We start from the raw sequence: 17,816 nt of genomic DNA, 5'->3' as shown, positions 1-17,816 counted from the left end.
TTAAATCGATTATGATTATTAAAGACATGGTGTTTTACTCAAGTGCATGAGCACGAGTTAGTTGAAATACCTGTCGGGGGATTAGATTACTCTATTAGGAAGAAATTAGATACACAGTATTTAAGAGATATGACTCAGTTGGCCGACAGATTTCGACAGGTCGAAAGACTAAAGGCTGAGAAAGCTAGAGTGAACAAGGGTAAGAAGGAACGTATGGACTTCGTCGACATGGAAGACGATGACTTGACGTCACGTGTTAAATAAAACCATGTCGAAGAAATTGAGGCCGATGTGGCTGAGTTAAAGCCAGGTCCCTCATATGTGTGTAAGTTGCTTATGCCTGCAAATCGGAAGAATCCTTCTGAACCTGAGAAAAATGATTAATTCCCTAAGAAAACCTATACCTTCGACATGACCAAATGCAATGAGATTTTCGACTTATTAGTCGCAAATGGTCAAGTGATAGTGCCACTAGGCGCAAAAGTACCACCATTAGAACAAAGAAATAAATGAAGGTTTTGTAAATATCATAATTTTTTAGGGCATACGACCTCACAATGCTTTCTTTTCAGGGACCGTGTTCAGAATGCGTTGAACGAAGGAAGGTTGAAATTTTCCAAAGACAAAGCTCCAATGAAGATCGACTTTAACCCGCTACAAGTTAGGGATACTAGTTATATGGATCCTGTAACAATCAACATGGTCGAAATTACTGAGAATTTTGACATGCCTGAGTTCGAAAGTGAGAATAAGATTGAGGTTGTGTACCCTAAGGCTAGAGAGGGGTTGATGGAGTTTCTCCACAGGTGCAACGCTAAAGATTCATAAGTAATGTTGTGTCCTCGATGTAGTGTGGTAGTTGATAAAAAGGCTGCAAATAAGGTCGAAAGCGCTCAACAGGAAAAGAAGAAGAAGAATTGGAGAAAAAGTAGGCCTTAGTTTTATTTCGACAAAATGGGGGTCCCTCAAAAGAAGGAACAGTTCCCTGCCAAACAAAAGGGTAAGCCTGTTACTTACGTACCAACGTCTAATGGTCCCTATGAGAGATGGGCGAAATTTGCTGGCAAAGGACAACAGTATAAGAATTAAAAGTGGAGGAATTTTTAAATAGGTTGAGGTTCATCAGTGACTTATCGAGAGAATTTTCAGATGTCGGAGAGGCGTTCATATGGTCCCAATATTTATAAAGGGAAAAACCCAATGTCAAGAACTCAATGGAGGAGATTTTAGAGAAAGAAAAAAGATGAGAAGGAAGCTGCATAATCAAGTAATAATCAGGCATACCAAAATCAAGTGAAAGACTAGGTGAAGAAACCAGTGGGGAGACAATTGTTTTCTTCTAAAACAAGCCAGTCGAAGAGAAAGGTAAAATAAAAAGTACCATCGAAGGAGGACGAGTTAGTGATTGACAATTTCGACTCTGGGTCAAAAGATGATTTTGATGTATTTTGCAACATGGTATTTGTACTCCCTAGGGAGTACGATTGGTTGTTAAACCTGAAGATTGTGAGGAATAAGAGATGGCTAAGCACAACCCAATGTGTTATTCGTGATGGATAACAGTTGTATTGAAGAACAAAATACATTTTTTGAAATTCCTCACGAGGGGATGAAAAGTCATTTGAAACCCCTATTTATAAGAGAAAAAGTAGAGAATAATACGGTGAACAAAATTCTGGTAGATGGAAGGGAAATTGTTAACTTAATGTCTTGTTTCTTGTTGGGAAAAATAGGAAAGTTCGACACAGACTTGAGGCCCTATAATAGGGTGCTCTCAAACTATTCGGGGAAGACAGGACATACTATGGGGGTTATTCAGGTTGATGTAACAGTGGGATCTATAACTCAACCCATAATGTTTATGGTTATAGCCTCGAAGGATAGCTACAATTTACTCATGGGTTGAGAATGGATCCATGGAGTGGGAGTATTACCTTCTTCACTTCATCAAAGAATAGCAATTTGGCGATATAATGGGATAGTTGAGAATGTCGAAGCAGACCAGGGATACTACATGGCAGAGCTGAACCATGTAGATGAAAGAAATTTTGATAAGAATCTACTCAACATAGTACCTTACACACCAGTCGAGTTTGCTTACATGTCTTTAAAAGAGGCATTTTACTCTTTGAGACTCCACTCAAACCATGGCTTCATGTGGGACAGAGAAATAATGGGTGAGAGGACTTATGACATAATTTGGCCAACTGACTGAGGCGACGAATTTGATAACGATGTCTGAATTCGATGCATTGAAATGAATCTCGGCTTACGTAGCCAAGAATAGATTAAAAGCGGTCCTTGAGGCCGAAATACCACACATGGTTGTCAAAGCCAATGACTTAGAAGTTTTTGGCATAAGTCAAAGGATAAGCATTGGACCGACATCAGTCGAGGAGTCACAAGCAATAGGCCTAGAAAATGATGGTACAAAATTTAACATCTTACTTCCAGATTCACATAAAATAAATAAAATATAAATAGTTAAATCAAGTAGGATGTTTGTCGCCACCGGGAATTTCACGGGTAACGAAACTGGACGGATCGAACGAAATCAGTTTAGTATAGTCACCACCGAATTTTATTTTATGTGCTTCCATCAGAGAAGGCTAGGGAAAATAATTGATAAAATCCTCAAAAATACAAGCGTACGGGCAACGCTATAAAAAGGATAGGGTATTGGTATCGCAACCGAGATTAGGATTCGGAAGTCAATTACGCGAGGGGAGGGTATTAGCACCCCTCACGTCCATGGTACACTATGGGAACCATTTGGGTTATTTTTACGTACATGGGAAATTATCTGTCATTGTTTTATTTTTTTAAAAGAATGTGTGAAAGAGGGGGTGTTTTTGTTATTGTAGTGCTCGCCAACGATTGGTTGTGCCTTGTAATACCCCAAAATTTACCCTTCATTTTTCCTGGAAAAAAAACGAAAAAAAAATAATAATTAATTAATTAATTAAATAAATAAATAAAATAAATAAATAAAATATAACAAATTATTTTGGACTTGGGTCTCCCTCATTTGAGCCCACTACCCACGAAAATCAGTCTATAAATACTGAAGTTTCAGTAGAGGAGTGACACTTGGAGTTACACTGGGAGATTCACTGGAAAAAGATAGTGAGAGAAAGAAGACAGAACAAAGGGGGATTTTTAAGGAGAAACAAAACACTCTGAGGTTTCCTTGGAACAAAACCCTGAGGAAAAAGATAGTGAGAGAAGACCTGACAGAGAACTCAGAGCAGCCTCCAAACCCTGAAGGGAACTCAACTTGTAAACCTCACGGGTGCAACTCAATTTCAATCAAGCTATCCAATCAGGTTTGCCCTATATCCATCATCTTTATGCCTTTTATTTGAATGCTCTAAATGTATGAGGTATTATGGGTGAATTTGATACCTTTTTTGTGAGCCTTTTGTGAATTTTGATGGAATTATTCATGTGGTTACATTTTGATTTAGGGGCAACTCTGGGTTACCCTATTTTGTTTCTCTAACCTGTCTTTGTGTTGCCATGGCATTGTTTTCCCTGGATTTCACCTTGTTTGTCTAACCTTTCTGTTGAGTTTTCGTGAGGGCTCACATACTCTTGCAGAGATACCATCCGGAGGTTTATCCTGATTAATCGTATTGACTGATTTTCTTTGATGGTATAGCTGGAGAGATCTCAGGGTTGCTAATCCTTTAATTGCTGTAACTTCGGATCTTTATCCGTGTGGTAATTTTTTCCTTTTCTCGTACTTTATCGCTTTCTTAGCTGGAAGACCTCGATAGGAGGCAATGTTTGGGCCCCTTGGTGGCATTTTACTTTGAGATACATGTTTTGTATTTTGTATTCATATCCCCACATGTAGCGCGGTTCCTTCGTCAAGGACTGCCTGTTTGCCCTCGAGCATCCCAAACCCTAAAACCCAAAGCAACACGTTTACTCCTTCTACTACAGGCGAGTAAGTCTCCAAAGGTCGAGCATCCGGTAGATTGCGTAGTGACGTCGTTCGTCCAAAACCCAATCCATAACCCCGTAGTTAGCCGAACTACGGCTTGCTCTGATTCTCATTCCAGATGAGATACGTAGGCATAAGACGCGATGTCTTAGCGAGCACACATCCCCCCAACCCATAGGTCAGCCGAGCTACGAAGACTCTGATTCTCATATTCAGATGAGATACGTATGCAGTGGATGCAACATCCGCGCGAGTCATTTTCATTTAACCCTTTTTTGTTTTTTTTTGCAAACAACACAAGATAAACTCACACCCTTTAGACAAGAACTACAAAAGTGGATCCCGTAGAGTACTACGGATGCGTAGGGGTGCTAATACCTTCCCTTCGCATAACCGACTCCCGAACCCAAGATTTGGTTGCGAGACCCCGTCTTGTCCTTTCCTTTTTCAGGTTTACTTCGAGCGTTTCCTTTCCCTCCCTTGGGATAAATAACGCACGGTGGCGACTCTTCTGTCATTTTCTTTCGCCGGTTGTTTTTTCGCACACTGTATTTTTCAGGTTGCGACATGCCTATGTATCACTCATTCGGGGATGGGGAATCAGAGCTCCGTAATTCCGAGTAGAAAATATTTGTGTGTTGGTTGATTTTAACTTTGAGAAAAGGGTTTTTTGGGTTAGAGCCCTAAGCAACAAAAGTTAGGTTTGATGGGTTGTGTTGATTTTACCTTAGACAAGGGTTTATGAAAAGTGTTTGTGATTAGATTGCACTAAAGCCTATGGGCATAGGTGATTATTTTAGATAACAAGTCAAGCATCTTGCATCCAAAATAATCAAAGTGAGGGTAGGAATGCTCCATTCTCACTCGTTCTCCACCTCTTAAGGCTCGTGGTGCACAATACTAATCGTAGTTATTAAGTATTTTGAGTTTGATTATGAAAAATTTGTTTAACGTTGGATCAAAGGTTTGTTTATTTAACTATGAAATTTGGCTAATGCAATATGAATGCAAAGTAACCGACAAGGAAATAAAAGGTTCTCATTGTAAGGTAGCCCAAGAGAAAGCCTTGTGTGTGAAAGAGTGTGACTCATATTAAACAAAGGATAATGGTCTTACAAACATGTTCCCTGAAGGTGATGCCATGGTTCCATTCTTACAATCGAAATGTAAGTTACAAATGAAACCCAAGTGTTTTATAAAGTATCACAAAGAAAGTAATGAAATACCTCCAAGCTAAGGTCCTAAATGGGATCCTCTAAGTCCAAGTGATTAAGTGTTTTTGGTCTTTTAATTCTATCATGTTTTGGTTGTTTTTGAATGATGACAATAATAAAGAATAATAGTAAGTGTGTAAGATGAATTTGTACAATGGTATTGATGATGAATATGTATATGAAATAATAAATAAAGAATGATAATAACAATGATAATATCAATAACAAAAGGTTAGTAGTGATCAAAGTTAAAACAAGTCAAAGTTAGGGTTATGGACAAGTTTTGATGATTATCTATCTCTAGGTCAATAGATTCAAAATATGGCGCATCGAGGGATAACTTATCACTGATGCAAAGTAAGGAAGATGATCAATGGATCAAGTTACCCTAGATTTACAACAATGAAAGTTGTTCAACCTCAAGTCCATTTATCAATAGATTGACAAAAAGAAGACCATGTCACCCAAAATTGAATGATTGATTTTAATGTTTTTAGCAAGTTATATTGAACTAGATGAAATATTAACAAGTTATAGAGTAAATCAAAGTTAGCAAGTTAGATGGTTAGTGTAACCAAGATGTGATAATGACAAGTTAGAGAGTTAGTATGAACAAGTCAAAAATGATAAATGAAATATAGAAAGGTTAGTGGGTTAGTTTAAACAAACAAAGTGCACATGTATCAGATGAGTCAAAGTTAACAAGATGGGATTTCAACTACAATTCAAATGACCAAGTTTTTTGAAATAGGGGCAACATATTCATACTTCAAAGTACCATGGATGAACTCAAGGTCATCTAATGGTAAATTTGAAGTCATCTAATGGTAAGTTTGAAGTATGAAAGGTTTTTACCAACCATAAACCAAACATATCATGACTTAAGTGATTTTCATTAGTCCTTCACTTCAAGACCTCATAAGTCCATAAATAATTGCTCAAATGAAATAAATAAATTCACCATTAAATTCTAAAGGAAAAAATAAGGGGGTTTGATGTTCAATATTTTTCTAAAATAATAAAAAATAAATGGGTTAGAAAATAAATCAAAAGTGAAAATAAAAATGGAAAAATAAAATAAACAAAAATGACATAAAATGAAAAATGTGGTCAGGGTGCACACCTCAGGTCCGAACCCCTGACCTTGGGGTCATGGGGGAATCTATCCCCTCACCTAATAGGCCAATGGCCCAGTTGTGATAATAATACGTGTCCACTAAATAAATAATAAAAATGATAAACAAAAGGGATTCACATGTGAACCAGCCAACCACAGAATGACAACACAAGCGTTTGAATTCAAAATAACGCTCCAACGGTCATCTTAAATCTTTAATCCCTTAAAATCAAGTGTTTTTAACCAGAATCAAGGGTCAAGACATGTTGTATGATCATAAACAAAATGTTATCCTCACTCAAGAGCCATTGATTGGCTATGAGTGAGGATTTCTGGATCACGAACTAGATGAACAACTTAAACCTAAATTAAAAATTAAATGATGAAAGTGGAATAATCAAAGTTGTAATGTTGGGGTTAATGATCAGAAATGAATTTCGATTTAAGTGGTAACTTGTTTCAGAGATGAAGGTGAGTATTTCTACATGATCAGAAGTTGCTTAGGTGAGTTTTTCGACGGTATGGCTCAGCTCAGGTGAGGCTCATGAAAGGGTGGTTGGGTGTTTGGGAAGCTTGAGTGATGTGTGGTGAGTGTCTCTGGGAAGTGATTTGGATTGAAAAGCTTTGGAACCAGAAATTTGATACTCTGCTAATGAAGGTTTGAGGGAGAAAGTCAGATGTTGATGGGGGGCCTTTTTCAACGTGGTTTTGCATTGGGACGCCTTCACCTATTTTTGGGAAGGTGTCTGGATGGCTTTTTGGGGGAAAACTTGAAGGTTTGGACCGATTTCACATGTGAGTGGGAGATGGGTTGGAGTTGACTCGGGGAACATTGAAACGGCTAGCATTTGTGGCCATTTGCACTGCAGGCAGGTTTGTTTTGGTCCCTAGCATGGATTTAGAACAAGCAAGAGCTAAGAATTGGCCTGCTACAAAAACTGCTCTTTGCCATTTTGAGAAATCTCCGATTTTTGCACATGGGGTCGGGTTCTTGACTTTGAGGTATTTTGGCATGCATGATGACTTTGATTCATACCTCAATACCATTTGTGATATGTTTGTGGACCAAAGGGACTAAAATAAATGAGTTTGGGTACTTGGCATGTTGAATTGCACATTCTGATTGATGTGGTCTACTATTACACATCCGGATGAACCTCCATGTTTGAACCAAGGCCAAACAAAATTGGCTCATGCATTTTGCTTCAATTTTGGGTCATTTGTTCTTTCTATGAACTTTATTGAATGCAAAAATAACCATGTAAAAAGGGCTTGTGGTTTGGAAATGGCAACATGTCAAAGTAATGGTCATGACATGATTTTAGGGTATGGTAGGCATGTCGGACCAGCTTGGCCAATAGCAAAATTGAACTGCTTCCTTAATGAATTAGGTATTTGACCTTGATACAAAGTTGTAAAGGAAGTTATTTAGGACATTTGACTCAAAGTGGAACATAAAAATCTTGAAAAATGAAGAAGTTATGGTCTTTGGAACTTCCTCTAGGTCATTCTTGCCAAAATGTGACCAACCAATATGACCTAGTTTTAGGGTTTTTGTGATTTCTTGCTTTTCAAACCACAATGATAGATGTTTTGACCTCAAATGATCATATAATGATGGGAAATGAAGTTTGGGCCTTTGTGGAATGGTTTTAGGTCAAATTGGTGGGTGGATCAAGCCATGGAAAGTTGAAAAATCATGTATGAACCAACTACTTGTAACATGAATTGAATGGATGTTTAAATGGTTGATTTGGATTTTAATGGACATAAAATGATGTTGAATGAATGGTAGGGTGATTGTATGGCAAAAAATTATCAAGCTTAATAGTTAAGAAGCCCCCAAGTTAGGGTTTCTCGAGTAATAAGTTTCATCAAGAACCATGGTTAGATGAATTAGGGTTTGAGTTATAGGGGTCCAATTGAGATGTTTAAAGGCCACGGGGCATGAAAAAACTTTGTATTTAAGGGGTCCTTGATGGCATGGTCGAGATCTATGGTGAATCATGACTTGTATAAACCAAAAGGAGGGTCAAAATCTAGGGTTTGGTCCTTGGGTGACCAGATGAATCTTAAAGCTTTTTCAAAGGGGACTCACTGTCCAAATTGGACTTGGGGAGTGAGTGAAATTTCTTGAGTGTTCCTACAATCCTTGTAGGATTCTTGAGGATGAGATTAAGGTTAATATGGCTTGGACATACCTCAACATGACCAGAGGATCTTGGGTCTTTGTAGATGAATCCCATGCCTTGGGCTTGTGGATTATTATGACTGTTGAGTATAAACTCATATGAGATGCATGTATGGGATGTATGCTTAAGGTTTAAGGTTCAATAAGATGATATGGGGTAGGGCAAATTTGAGGGTATGACAATGTTACATCTATATAATTTGAAGTTTAAAATTTTACTTCAACTCATATAAATCACATTGTTACAACGGAATTAAAAACATTTTTTGTTCGCCATCCAAAGCCCCACCCAAACATCCAAACAATAGTAGTTTAAAACAAAAATCCTTATTATATTAAGTAACATGAAAAACACATAGGTAAAATAGACTCATAGATAAAGCAACCTCGAAGTTATGTATCAGAGCAACTCCACTAGAAGTCCCGACCAATAGCAACATATCATGCACCGTCAACTACTTAGGTGCCTGATTTTTTGTACTCCAAATGAGTACAGACACAAAAAATAAAAAAGGGGTGAGAAATAGATTAATATAATTAATTGGTTCATAACATGCTAAGAATAGTATACATGCGTAATGCACCACAATCATTCATAATCCACATTCTCACCACAATTACACACCACACGATATAATAAAATGCAACGAGACTTCATAACTCGACCCAATGCATGTGGTACCAATTGTTTATCAACGATTCATCATACTAACCCAATTCCCCCTTCGGAATCCCTAACTTCCCCTTTGAAATTTCGGATAAGTTTAGCGTTCCCCTTCGAGCTTAAACTTATCTCCGCCAACTCAACAATTTATGAATGCATGGCATGGCAAAAAATGTAACTGACACACTTATTATTATTCATGTCGTGATCCATAATCAATCACACAACTACACCCATGCACAAAATAATCCACCCTTATAGATTATTACAATCACAAATGAACAAACAATTCAAATGATTCACCATGTCACAACAATTTACCGATACGAACTTCATTATGATTCATTCTAACACACACAAATATTATAATACATCGTGGTCAACCATTGATCACTTAATGCACTTATCTAATACATAGTCCACCCTTATGGACTACCACTAACGTCATTAACACACATACCAATAGTTTGTGACACATCAATTAAACTACCGATACGGGCTTCATTCATATCCATCATATTTTTACACTTCCTTCCACCTACTGTAACCTTTTGATAAATATAATAAAATGATTTTTCTCATGAATCAAAATTATTGTACTCCTTCTCAGATAACCAATGCACCAAACCCCACCTTAAAACGTGACACGAGTCAAAAGTTATGACTAAAACCATACAAAGGATTTTGAAAAAAATGATGTTGTTTGGAAGGACTAAAATAGTACGAACCCAACACATCCCAAACTCCAATTTCCTTCCTATAAATATCCCTCACAATATTTTCAAGGATTTTCATCATCAACCATGTGCATATATCAATAATTCATTCACCAAAAACCAACACATAATCACTTTATAATTTCCCATAATTTGTTCATCATGTTCATATCCCCCTAAAACCCTTATTCCATGATCATGACAGAAAAATTTGGCAAGCATCATCACACCAAATTCATACAACAATTAAGGATTTATATATAAGAATCACAATCTAATCATCTCATCCTACAAACATTGGAAACCACCAAGAATTTCAATCAAAAACATGGTCAAGAGTAAACCTAAGAGGGAAGGACCCCTCACTACCCTCTCATGGATATACACCCTTATAAGAATGATTTTTCTCTCTCCTTACCTTAGATTGTTAAGCTCTAATTCTTGACAATGGTAATTTTCTTGATCCTCCTAGCATTTCCTATTCTCTTCCTAGCTCTCTTTTTCCCATGTTTTCACGTATTATATAATTTCCCCTCTTCTCACTTCCAATTCCCTTATAACAACCAATTTTATATTCTTATTTAAAATCTAATATTCTTATTTTATTAAACCTAAACTAAATATTTATTTTAATAAATTCAAATCACATATTTATTTTAATATATTACTGTAACAATAATAATTAAAATAAATATTTAAATATTTAAGTATTAACTATTACTATTATTTATATAAATCATCCTAATTAAATAATAGTAACAACCATTATTTCTTCCACCACCTCCATATCAATACCTTTTTGCTCACACACCCCCAACACCTTAAATTCTAATTTCTAAGATTGATTTACTACACTCAAGGTCTTCCTTAACACAACATAACATCACAACAGACACAAATTGCACAATTATATTAAGAAAACAAATAATAAAATTTAGGAGCGTTACAAAAAAGATCAGAGGCTCGACTGCATCTATGATGATTAGCCTTTGGGCTTTAAGAAGAATCATGTCGCATCTAATACAAAGATGCAACCTCAGGATCCACTTGAAGAAATTGATTTGGATGGTGGAACTACTAAAAGGCCGACTTACATCAGTGCTAACATCGATCCAAAACTAAGGTTAGAGGTAATCAATGTATTTCATGAATCTAAAGATTGCTTTGCTTGGGATTATAATAAGATGCCATGTTTGAGCAGAGAATTGGTGGAGTTAAAACTTCCAATAAATCTAAGGAAAAAACCGGTCAAGAAGATGCCCAGACGGTTTTGTGCCAGAGGTCATGTTCAAGATAAAAGAGGAGATCAAAAACTCCTGAAAAGCAAGTTCATAAGAACGACAAGGTATGTCAAATGGATTGCGAATATCGTTCCAGTAATTAAGAAAAATGGAACGTTAGGGGTGCGCATCGATTTCAGAGATCTGAATGCTGCAACCTTAAAGGATGAATGCCTAATGCCTGTCATCGAGATGTTGGTCGACTCGGAAGCGGGTTTCAAATATCTTAGTATGCTTGATGGTTATTCTGCTTGTAGCCAAATTTTCATTATAGATGAAGATGTGTCGAAGACGGCATTTTGATGCCTATGAGCTTTAGGTACATATGAGTGAGTAGTGATACCATTTGGCTTGAAGAACGATGGGGCAACTTACCAGAGGGTGATAAATTATATTTTTCATGATTATATCGAGACATTTATTTAAGTATATATTGATGATATTTCATTAAGTCTGCGTCGAGAAATGGTCATCTTGACCACCCGCGACACTCATTCAAAAGGATGAGGAAATACATACTAAAAATGAACCCTTTTAAATGTGCTTTTTGTGTGCAGGTCAGAGACTTTCTTGGCTTTGTTGTCCATAAGAAAGGCATTGAGATTAACCATAACAAAACGAAAGCTATCAGGGAAACTAAACCGCCTTCGATACAGAAAGAGCTTCAATCTCTTTTGGGGGAAATTAATTTTCTAAAAAAGTTCATTTCAAACCTAAGTGGCAAGATTCGAGCATTCTCTTTGTTACTCCGTCTGATGAAGGAAGAATTTATTTGGCAGCCAGGGCATCAAAGGGTTTTCGACGAAATAAATGAGTACTTGATGAAGCCTCTAATTTTGTCTCCTCCGACTAGAAATAGGTGCATGAGGTTGTATATTTCTGCCTCAAACATCACTATAGGAAGTATATTAGCACAAGAGGATGATAATGGCGTCTAAAGGGCCATATATTACCTCAGTCGAGTCTTGAACGATGCATAAACTATGTATAGTCTTATAGAAAAGATGTGCATTTGTTTGTATTTTTCATGCATGAAATTCAAGCACTATATAAAACCGGTTGATGTGTATGTGTCTTCTCATTTCGATGTTCTTAAGCATATGTTGTCTAAACCAATCTTACATAGTCGAATTGGGAAATAGGCTATTGCCTTAACACAATACTCCCTAACGTATGTTCCTTTAAAGGCCATGAAGGGAAAGGTAGTCGCCGACTTTATCGTGGATCATTCGATAGTCGAGACACCTTTAAATTACTTAGAGCCAGCACCGTGAAAGTTGTACTTCGATGGTTCTAGTCATAAGAATGAGACTAGCATTAGAATCTTAATCATTTCTCCAAGCATGATTCTGACCAAGTTCAAATGTAGAATTGACGACACTTGTCCAAACAACGAGGTTGAATATGAAGCTTTGATAGTTGATCTTGAAATCTTGTTAGATTTGGCGGCAAAACGAGTCGAGGTAAGAGGAGATTCCGAATTGGTGGTGAAGCAAGTAACAAAGGAGTATATATGTATTAAGAAAAACTTAATCATGTACTTCGTTATAGTTAATCGACTAATCAAGTCTTTCGACTTTGTGGACATTCAGCATGTTCCTCGGCTTGAAAATCAAGAGGCGGACGAGTTGGCGCAAATTCCCTCAGGGTATAAAATGTCGAAAGAAAAGCTAGAATATTTGGTTGAAGTTCGAGGAAAAGTAAAGTCGACAAGGTTGTCCCCGCCAGATCTAGAAATTACTAAATTAGGATCATCAGATCTAGAAATCTTTGAAGTCTTTTCTATTGAAAATCTGACTGATACTAATTAGAGAAGACTAGTAGTTGAATACTTGGAGAATCTAACTGGGTCAACTGATCGAAAGGTAAAATACAGATCCATGGGTTATGTGATTATAGGGAATCAATTATTCAAGAAAACGCCCGAACGAGTGTTACTTAAATGCCTTGGTGAAAGTGAGGCATACTTGGCTGTGTCGAATGTTCATAGTGGGACATGTGGTGCCCATCAAGTGGGGCACAAGATGAGATGGTTGTTTTGTCGCCAGGGTGTCTATTAGCCTACAATATTGAAAGATTGTATTGATTTTGCCAAGGGCTATCACAGACAAGCTCTCCACCATGGAGAGAGATATCGAACAAACCCATACCTAAAACTTAACAGAGGTGGTTGAATCAAACACCACTTTTTTGTCGTAAACAATTAAAAATGATAATGTACGACAAACATGAGAAGAAATGTGAAGTAACTTGAAACAATGAAGATGTTTTTAAGAGGTGTGGAACCATTCATATTTTATCTTTTAGTAATAACTATCATATAATTTAATTACAGGTTTTATTTAATTGAAAATAAATAAATATAAAAAATAAAATAATATATTATATGGCACTCATCCGGATAAAAATTTGAATGGAATTAAAAAAAAGTCAGCATGTTTCGTCAAAGATTCCATTACTCAAATCCACTAAGAGATCAAAATAAAAAAAATTTAAGACCTCAATGAGAAAATCTGAAATCTGAGTTTTAATATATATATATATATATATATATATATATATGTATAGGGTAGGAAGTCTAGAATCCCCAATTAAGTTATTAAATTCATTTGTTATCGGCCAGTTTACCTACCCTATATTTTTTTTATCAAATATAGTCTTAATGGGTATATTTCTTGATGTCGAAATTTTAATTCATAGGGTAACAATTCTAATCCCCATATATCCTAAACTCATTCTAATTAATTACTAGAATTCACATTTTTTTATATCTAATTTACAGCTAAATTTGAGTTGTAGTTCTCTTAAATAGATATAAAAAAATGTGAGTAAAAAACATTTTAGAACTATAAAACATTTTAGATTTTTTTATTAATAATCATCAATCCTATAAAAGAAACATTTAATGACAGTCAATAAAACCCCTAAAAATAAATGGTAAAAAAAATCCAGAGATTAAATCATAGTACTAGTCCACATAAATCTCGAGACATATCCAACACCTATTTCACAATCCATGAATCGGTGATTCCTCGCTCCATGTTCATGCACCAGTCAGTATCAAATAGTACAAAAATGGAGAATTTCTATTAAGGCAAAGTAATAAATTAATTCAACAATAAAGACAGAAAAAATAAAAATAAAAGTGGTTTTGGTTTGTGTTTCCGGGATTGGTTTTGCAAAAGTGGTTTTGCTGAGGTGGTTGGTTTGGTTGGACTAAGAAAGAGAGTGTTTGTGTACGTGTGTGTTTGTGTACATTTGTTAAAGAACCGGTTTTAAGGTTTGATTCATTGTATTCTGAAAATGTTGCAGTACCATTGCACCTATTCTCTGTGGATCACATCTAATATTTTTATTTTTTATTTTTTTTCCAGATTTCAATTTTCAATATATATATATACATAACCAAGACAATATTTGTAATTTACATGACATAAACATACATTCCCCAATTACAGAAATTCATTTAAAGCTTCTTACTTTTTTTGCATTTTTTCTCCTTAGGGGGTTTTGTATATCAATGCTCTTCATCCTTTTCTCTCTTATATACCTCTCTGTGTTCTCACTGTTTTCTATTCTTCTTCAGTTTTTATCTTGTGATTTTCTGCTTCTGGTTGGATTCTCTTTCTTGTTCTGCTCATGCCTGCCCTTGTCAATCATGGTGGTAAGTTTGCTTAATTTCTTTCTTTTGCTTTTAATGTTTCATTTTCTGCTTGAACTGTTGATTGATTTTAGGATTCATAGGTTTTCAAGTTTGTTTTTTTAGTAGATTATATGATCATAGCTTGACAATTCATGAGAATTTATAGATTGTTGTTGCAATTAGTATCCTTAGTAAGAATAAGAAAAATAGATTGGATCTAGTACTAATAGTGATGTGTTTATGAACATGCATGTGCAAGACTGCAAGTTATAGATATTGTGTTTGTTTGTATGATGTGTAAGATAGATAGTGAGTTTTGTTTCTAGGGTATTTGATTGTAATGATGAGTTGTAATTAGGAGAATCATGTGTGTGTTTGTTGCTGATTTAGGTTGTGATTGAATTTTTCAGGTGATGATGAACTGTATCCTGGGGGTTCGGTGGATTTGGGGGGTAGGTTGCGTACTGCTAGTTCCAATGTTGATGTGTACTCCTCTCCTACGAAGCGAGCTCGAATCAGTGTCCCGTTTAGTTTTGGAGATCTTGAGGCTGAGAGTGAGGTGGATGTGGATCATAAGTCTAGTGTTGAGATCCTTCCTGACGAATGTCTGTTTGAGATATTCAGGCGGCTTTCGAGTGGCAAAGAGAGAAGCTCGTGTGCTTGTGTATCGAGAAAGTGGCTTATGCTTGTGAGTGGTATATGCAAAGATGAGATTGAAACTGTTGTGAAAACGATTTCTTCAGATGAGAGTCATGAAGATGTTGAAGGTGATGATGGTGATGGTGATGGGTACCTTACGAGGCGTTTGGAAGGGAAGAAAGCGACTGATGTAAGACTTGCTGCTATTGCTGTTGGGACTAGTTGGCGCGGTGGGCTTGGGAAGCTGTCGATTAGAGGAAACAACTCTGTTCGAGGTGTTACAAACCGCGGTCTCTCGGCCGTTGCTAATGGTTGTCCTTCTCTCAGATCACTTTCATTGTGGAATGTGTCTTCTGTGGGTGACAAGGGTCTGTGTGAGATTGGAAAAAGGTGTCATATGTTGGAGAAGCTTGACTTGTGCCATTCTCGGTGGATCACGAACAAGGGTTTGATTGCGATAGCTGAAGGTTGCCCTAACTTGACCACGTTAAACATTGAATCGTGCTCTAAGATTGGAAACGAGGGTTTGCAAGCTGTTGCAAAGTTGTGTCCTAATTTACATTCAATCTCTATCAAGGATTGTCCTCTTGTTGGTGATCATGGAGTGTCTAGTTTGTTATCATCGGCTTCTGAGTTGTCAAGGGTAAAGCTTCAGATTTTGAATATTACCGATTTTTCTCTGGCTGTTATTGGCCATTATGGGAAGTCGATAACGAATCTGGTTCTTAGTGGACTTCGAAATGTAAACGAAAGAGGGTTTTGGGTCATGGGTGTTGCTCAGGGTCTACAGAAACTGGTTTCACTTACTATAACTTCATGCCATGGGGTAACTGATGCGAGCATCGAAGCCATCGGTAAGGGTTGCCCAAATCTGAAGCATATGTGCCTTCGCAGGTGTTGCTTTGTATCCGACAGTGGATTGGTTGCATTTGCCAAATCCGCCGGATCTCTTGAGAACTTGCATTTGGAAGAGTGTAACAGGTTCACTCAATCTGGGATTATCGGCGCCATTTCGAGCATCAAAGCAAAGTTGAAATCACTCACACTTGTGAAGTGTATGGGAATTAAAGACATTGAGGTGGAAGTATCTATGCTTTCACCTTGCGAGTCTCTTCGATCTGTAACCATTAAAAACTGTCATGGTATCGGAAGTGCTAGTCTGGCTATGATCGGGAAGTTGTGTCCCCAACTTCAGTATGTTGATCTGACCGGACTTTACGGCATAACAGACGCAGGCCTTCTCCCACTTTTGGAGAATTGTGAGGCTGGACTCGTCAAGGTGAACCTTACGGGTTGCTGGAACTTGACAGATAACATAGTTTCGGCCATGACCAGACTACACGGCGGAACTCTCGAAGTACTAAATCTCGATGGATGCTGGAATATTACTGATGCAAGCTTGGTTGCAATTGCAGACAACTGCCTACTGCTCAACGATCTAGATGTGTCGAGGTGTGCAATCACCGATGCCGGTCTATCTGTTCTCTCCGATGCCATTCAGCTTAGTTTGCAAGTTCTCTCTATGTCTGGCTGTTCTGAAATATCAAACAACTGTATGCCTTTCCTGAAGAAATTGGGCCAGAACTTGTTGGGATTGAATCTTCAAAACTGCATTGGAATTGGCAGTAACACGATTGAGTTGCTCGTGGAGAGCCTGTGGAGATGTGATATTCTGGCCTAATCGCGCTAGAACTGCTATAAATAAAGAAAGGATATACTAGTATATCACTTTTATCGAGTATCATAATGAAGCAACAGGTGGTAATATTCGGCGTACTATTTTTGGCTGACATGACTATCGAGGGTGGATTTGCAAGCGCGGTTTGTGGACTCGGTTGTTTTCGAGGGAGCCTTGGTTTGTTTCTTCACTAGCCCTTTTTCGCAACATTTTTCATAGAGAAATGATTGTTTGTTACAGTCCCTTTTGGCTATAGTTCCCTGAGAATACAGTTACTGAGTCTTGGTTGATGATGGTGTCCACTCTAGATAGCACATTGCTTAGGTTATACATTGTATTGCTGAAATGTACTATTCTGTTTGTCTTAGGTTTATTTTTATGTTCTTTGTCGTTTTAGTTTTTGTTAACAATCATGCGTGTTAAAACGCCAGACCGCTTTTGTTATTCTATGATTATGTTATTAATAGCATGTTTGGTTCATCGTTTATATTCCAATCATTTTTTAAGAAGCTAGATATTGTAGTTTTACCATAGACCTATGTTGAGGATGTTCTGATTGATTTCTAACAATGAAATCATATGAGACGCATTGGATGACGAAAGATCGATTATTCGTTGTGAGACACAAATGTCTGTCGGGTGCTTGTCCGTCTTTTTGAGCCTCACTTGGCGCGAAGTCGCACGATGCTTGCGATTGGACATTTCGACCAATTTTGTCCGTCTTT

The 17,816-nt window shown here is 37.0% G+C and overlaps 1 protein-coding gene across 1 annotated transcript; it reads left to right on the top strand.

Annotated features, from left to right (window-relative positions):
* The first annotated feature begins 14,394 nt into the window (after positions 1 to 14,394).
* On the top strand, positions 14,395 to 17,578 carry LOC127073547 (EIN3-binding F-box protein 1). Its single transcript, XM_051014722.1, has 2 exons — positions 14,395 to 14,795; positions 15,185 to 17,578. The coding sequence occupies exons 1-2, from the start codon at positions 14,771 to 14,773 to the stop codon at positions 17,092 to 17,094; spliced, it is 1,935 nt and encodes a 644-aa protein (XP_050870679.1). The 5' UTR covers positions 14,395 to 14,770; the 3' UTR covers positions 17,095 to 17,578.
* The last annotated feature ends 238 nt before the right edge of the window (positions 17,579 to 17,816 follow it).

The sequence above is a fragment of the Lathyrus oleraceus genome, chromosome 4 (genome assembly GCF_024323335.1).
Source record: "Lathyrus oleraceus cultivar Zhongwan6 chromosome 4, CAAS_Psat_ZW6_1.0, whole genome shotgun sequence".
NCBI classification, from domain to species: Eukaryota; Viridiplantae; Streptophyta; class Magnoliopsida; order Fabales; family Fabaceae; genus Lathyrus; species Lathyrus oleraceus.
Note: the sequence above shows the minus strand (reverse complement) of the source record. Positions and strands in the feature narration are given on the sequence as shown.

Coding starts and splice junctions, on each gene's coding strand:
- LOC127073547 (XM_051014722.1), top strand. CDS start 14,771: ATGCCTGCCCTTGTCAATCATGGTG. Junction 14,796..15,184: donor TGCCCTTGTCAATCATGGTG/GTAAGTTTGCTT, acceptor TGAATTTTTCAG/GTGATGATGAACTGTATCCT.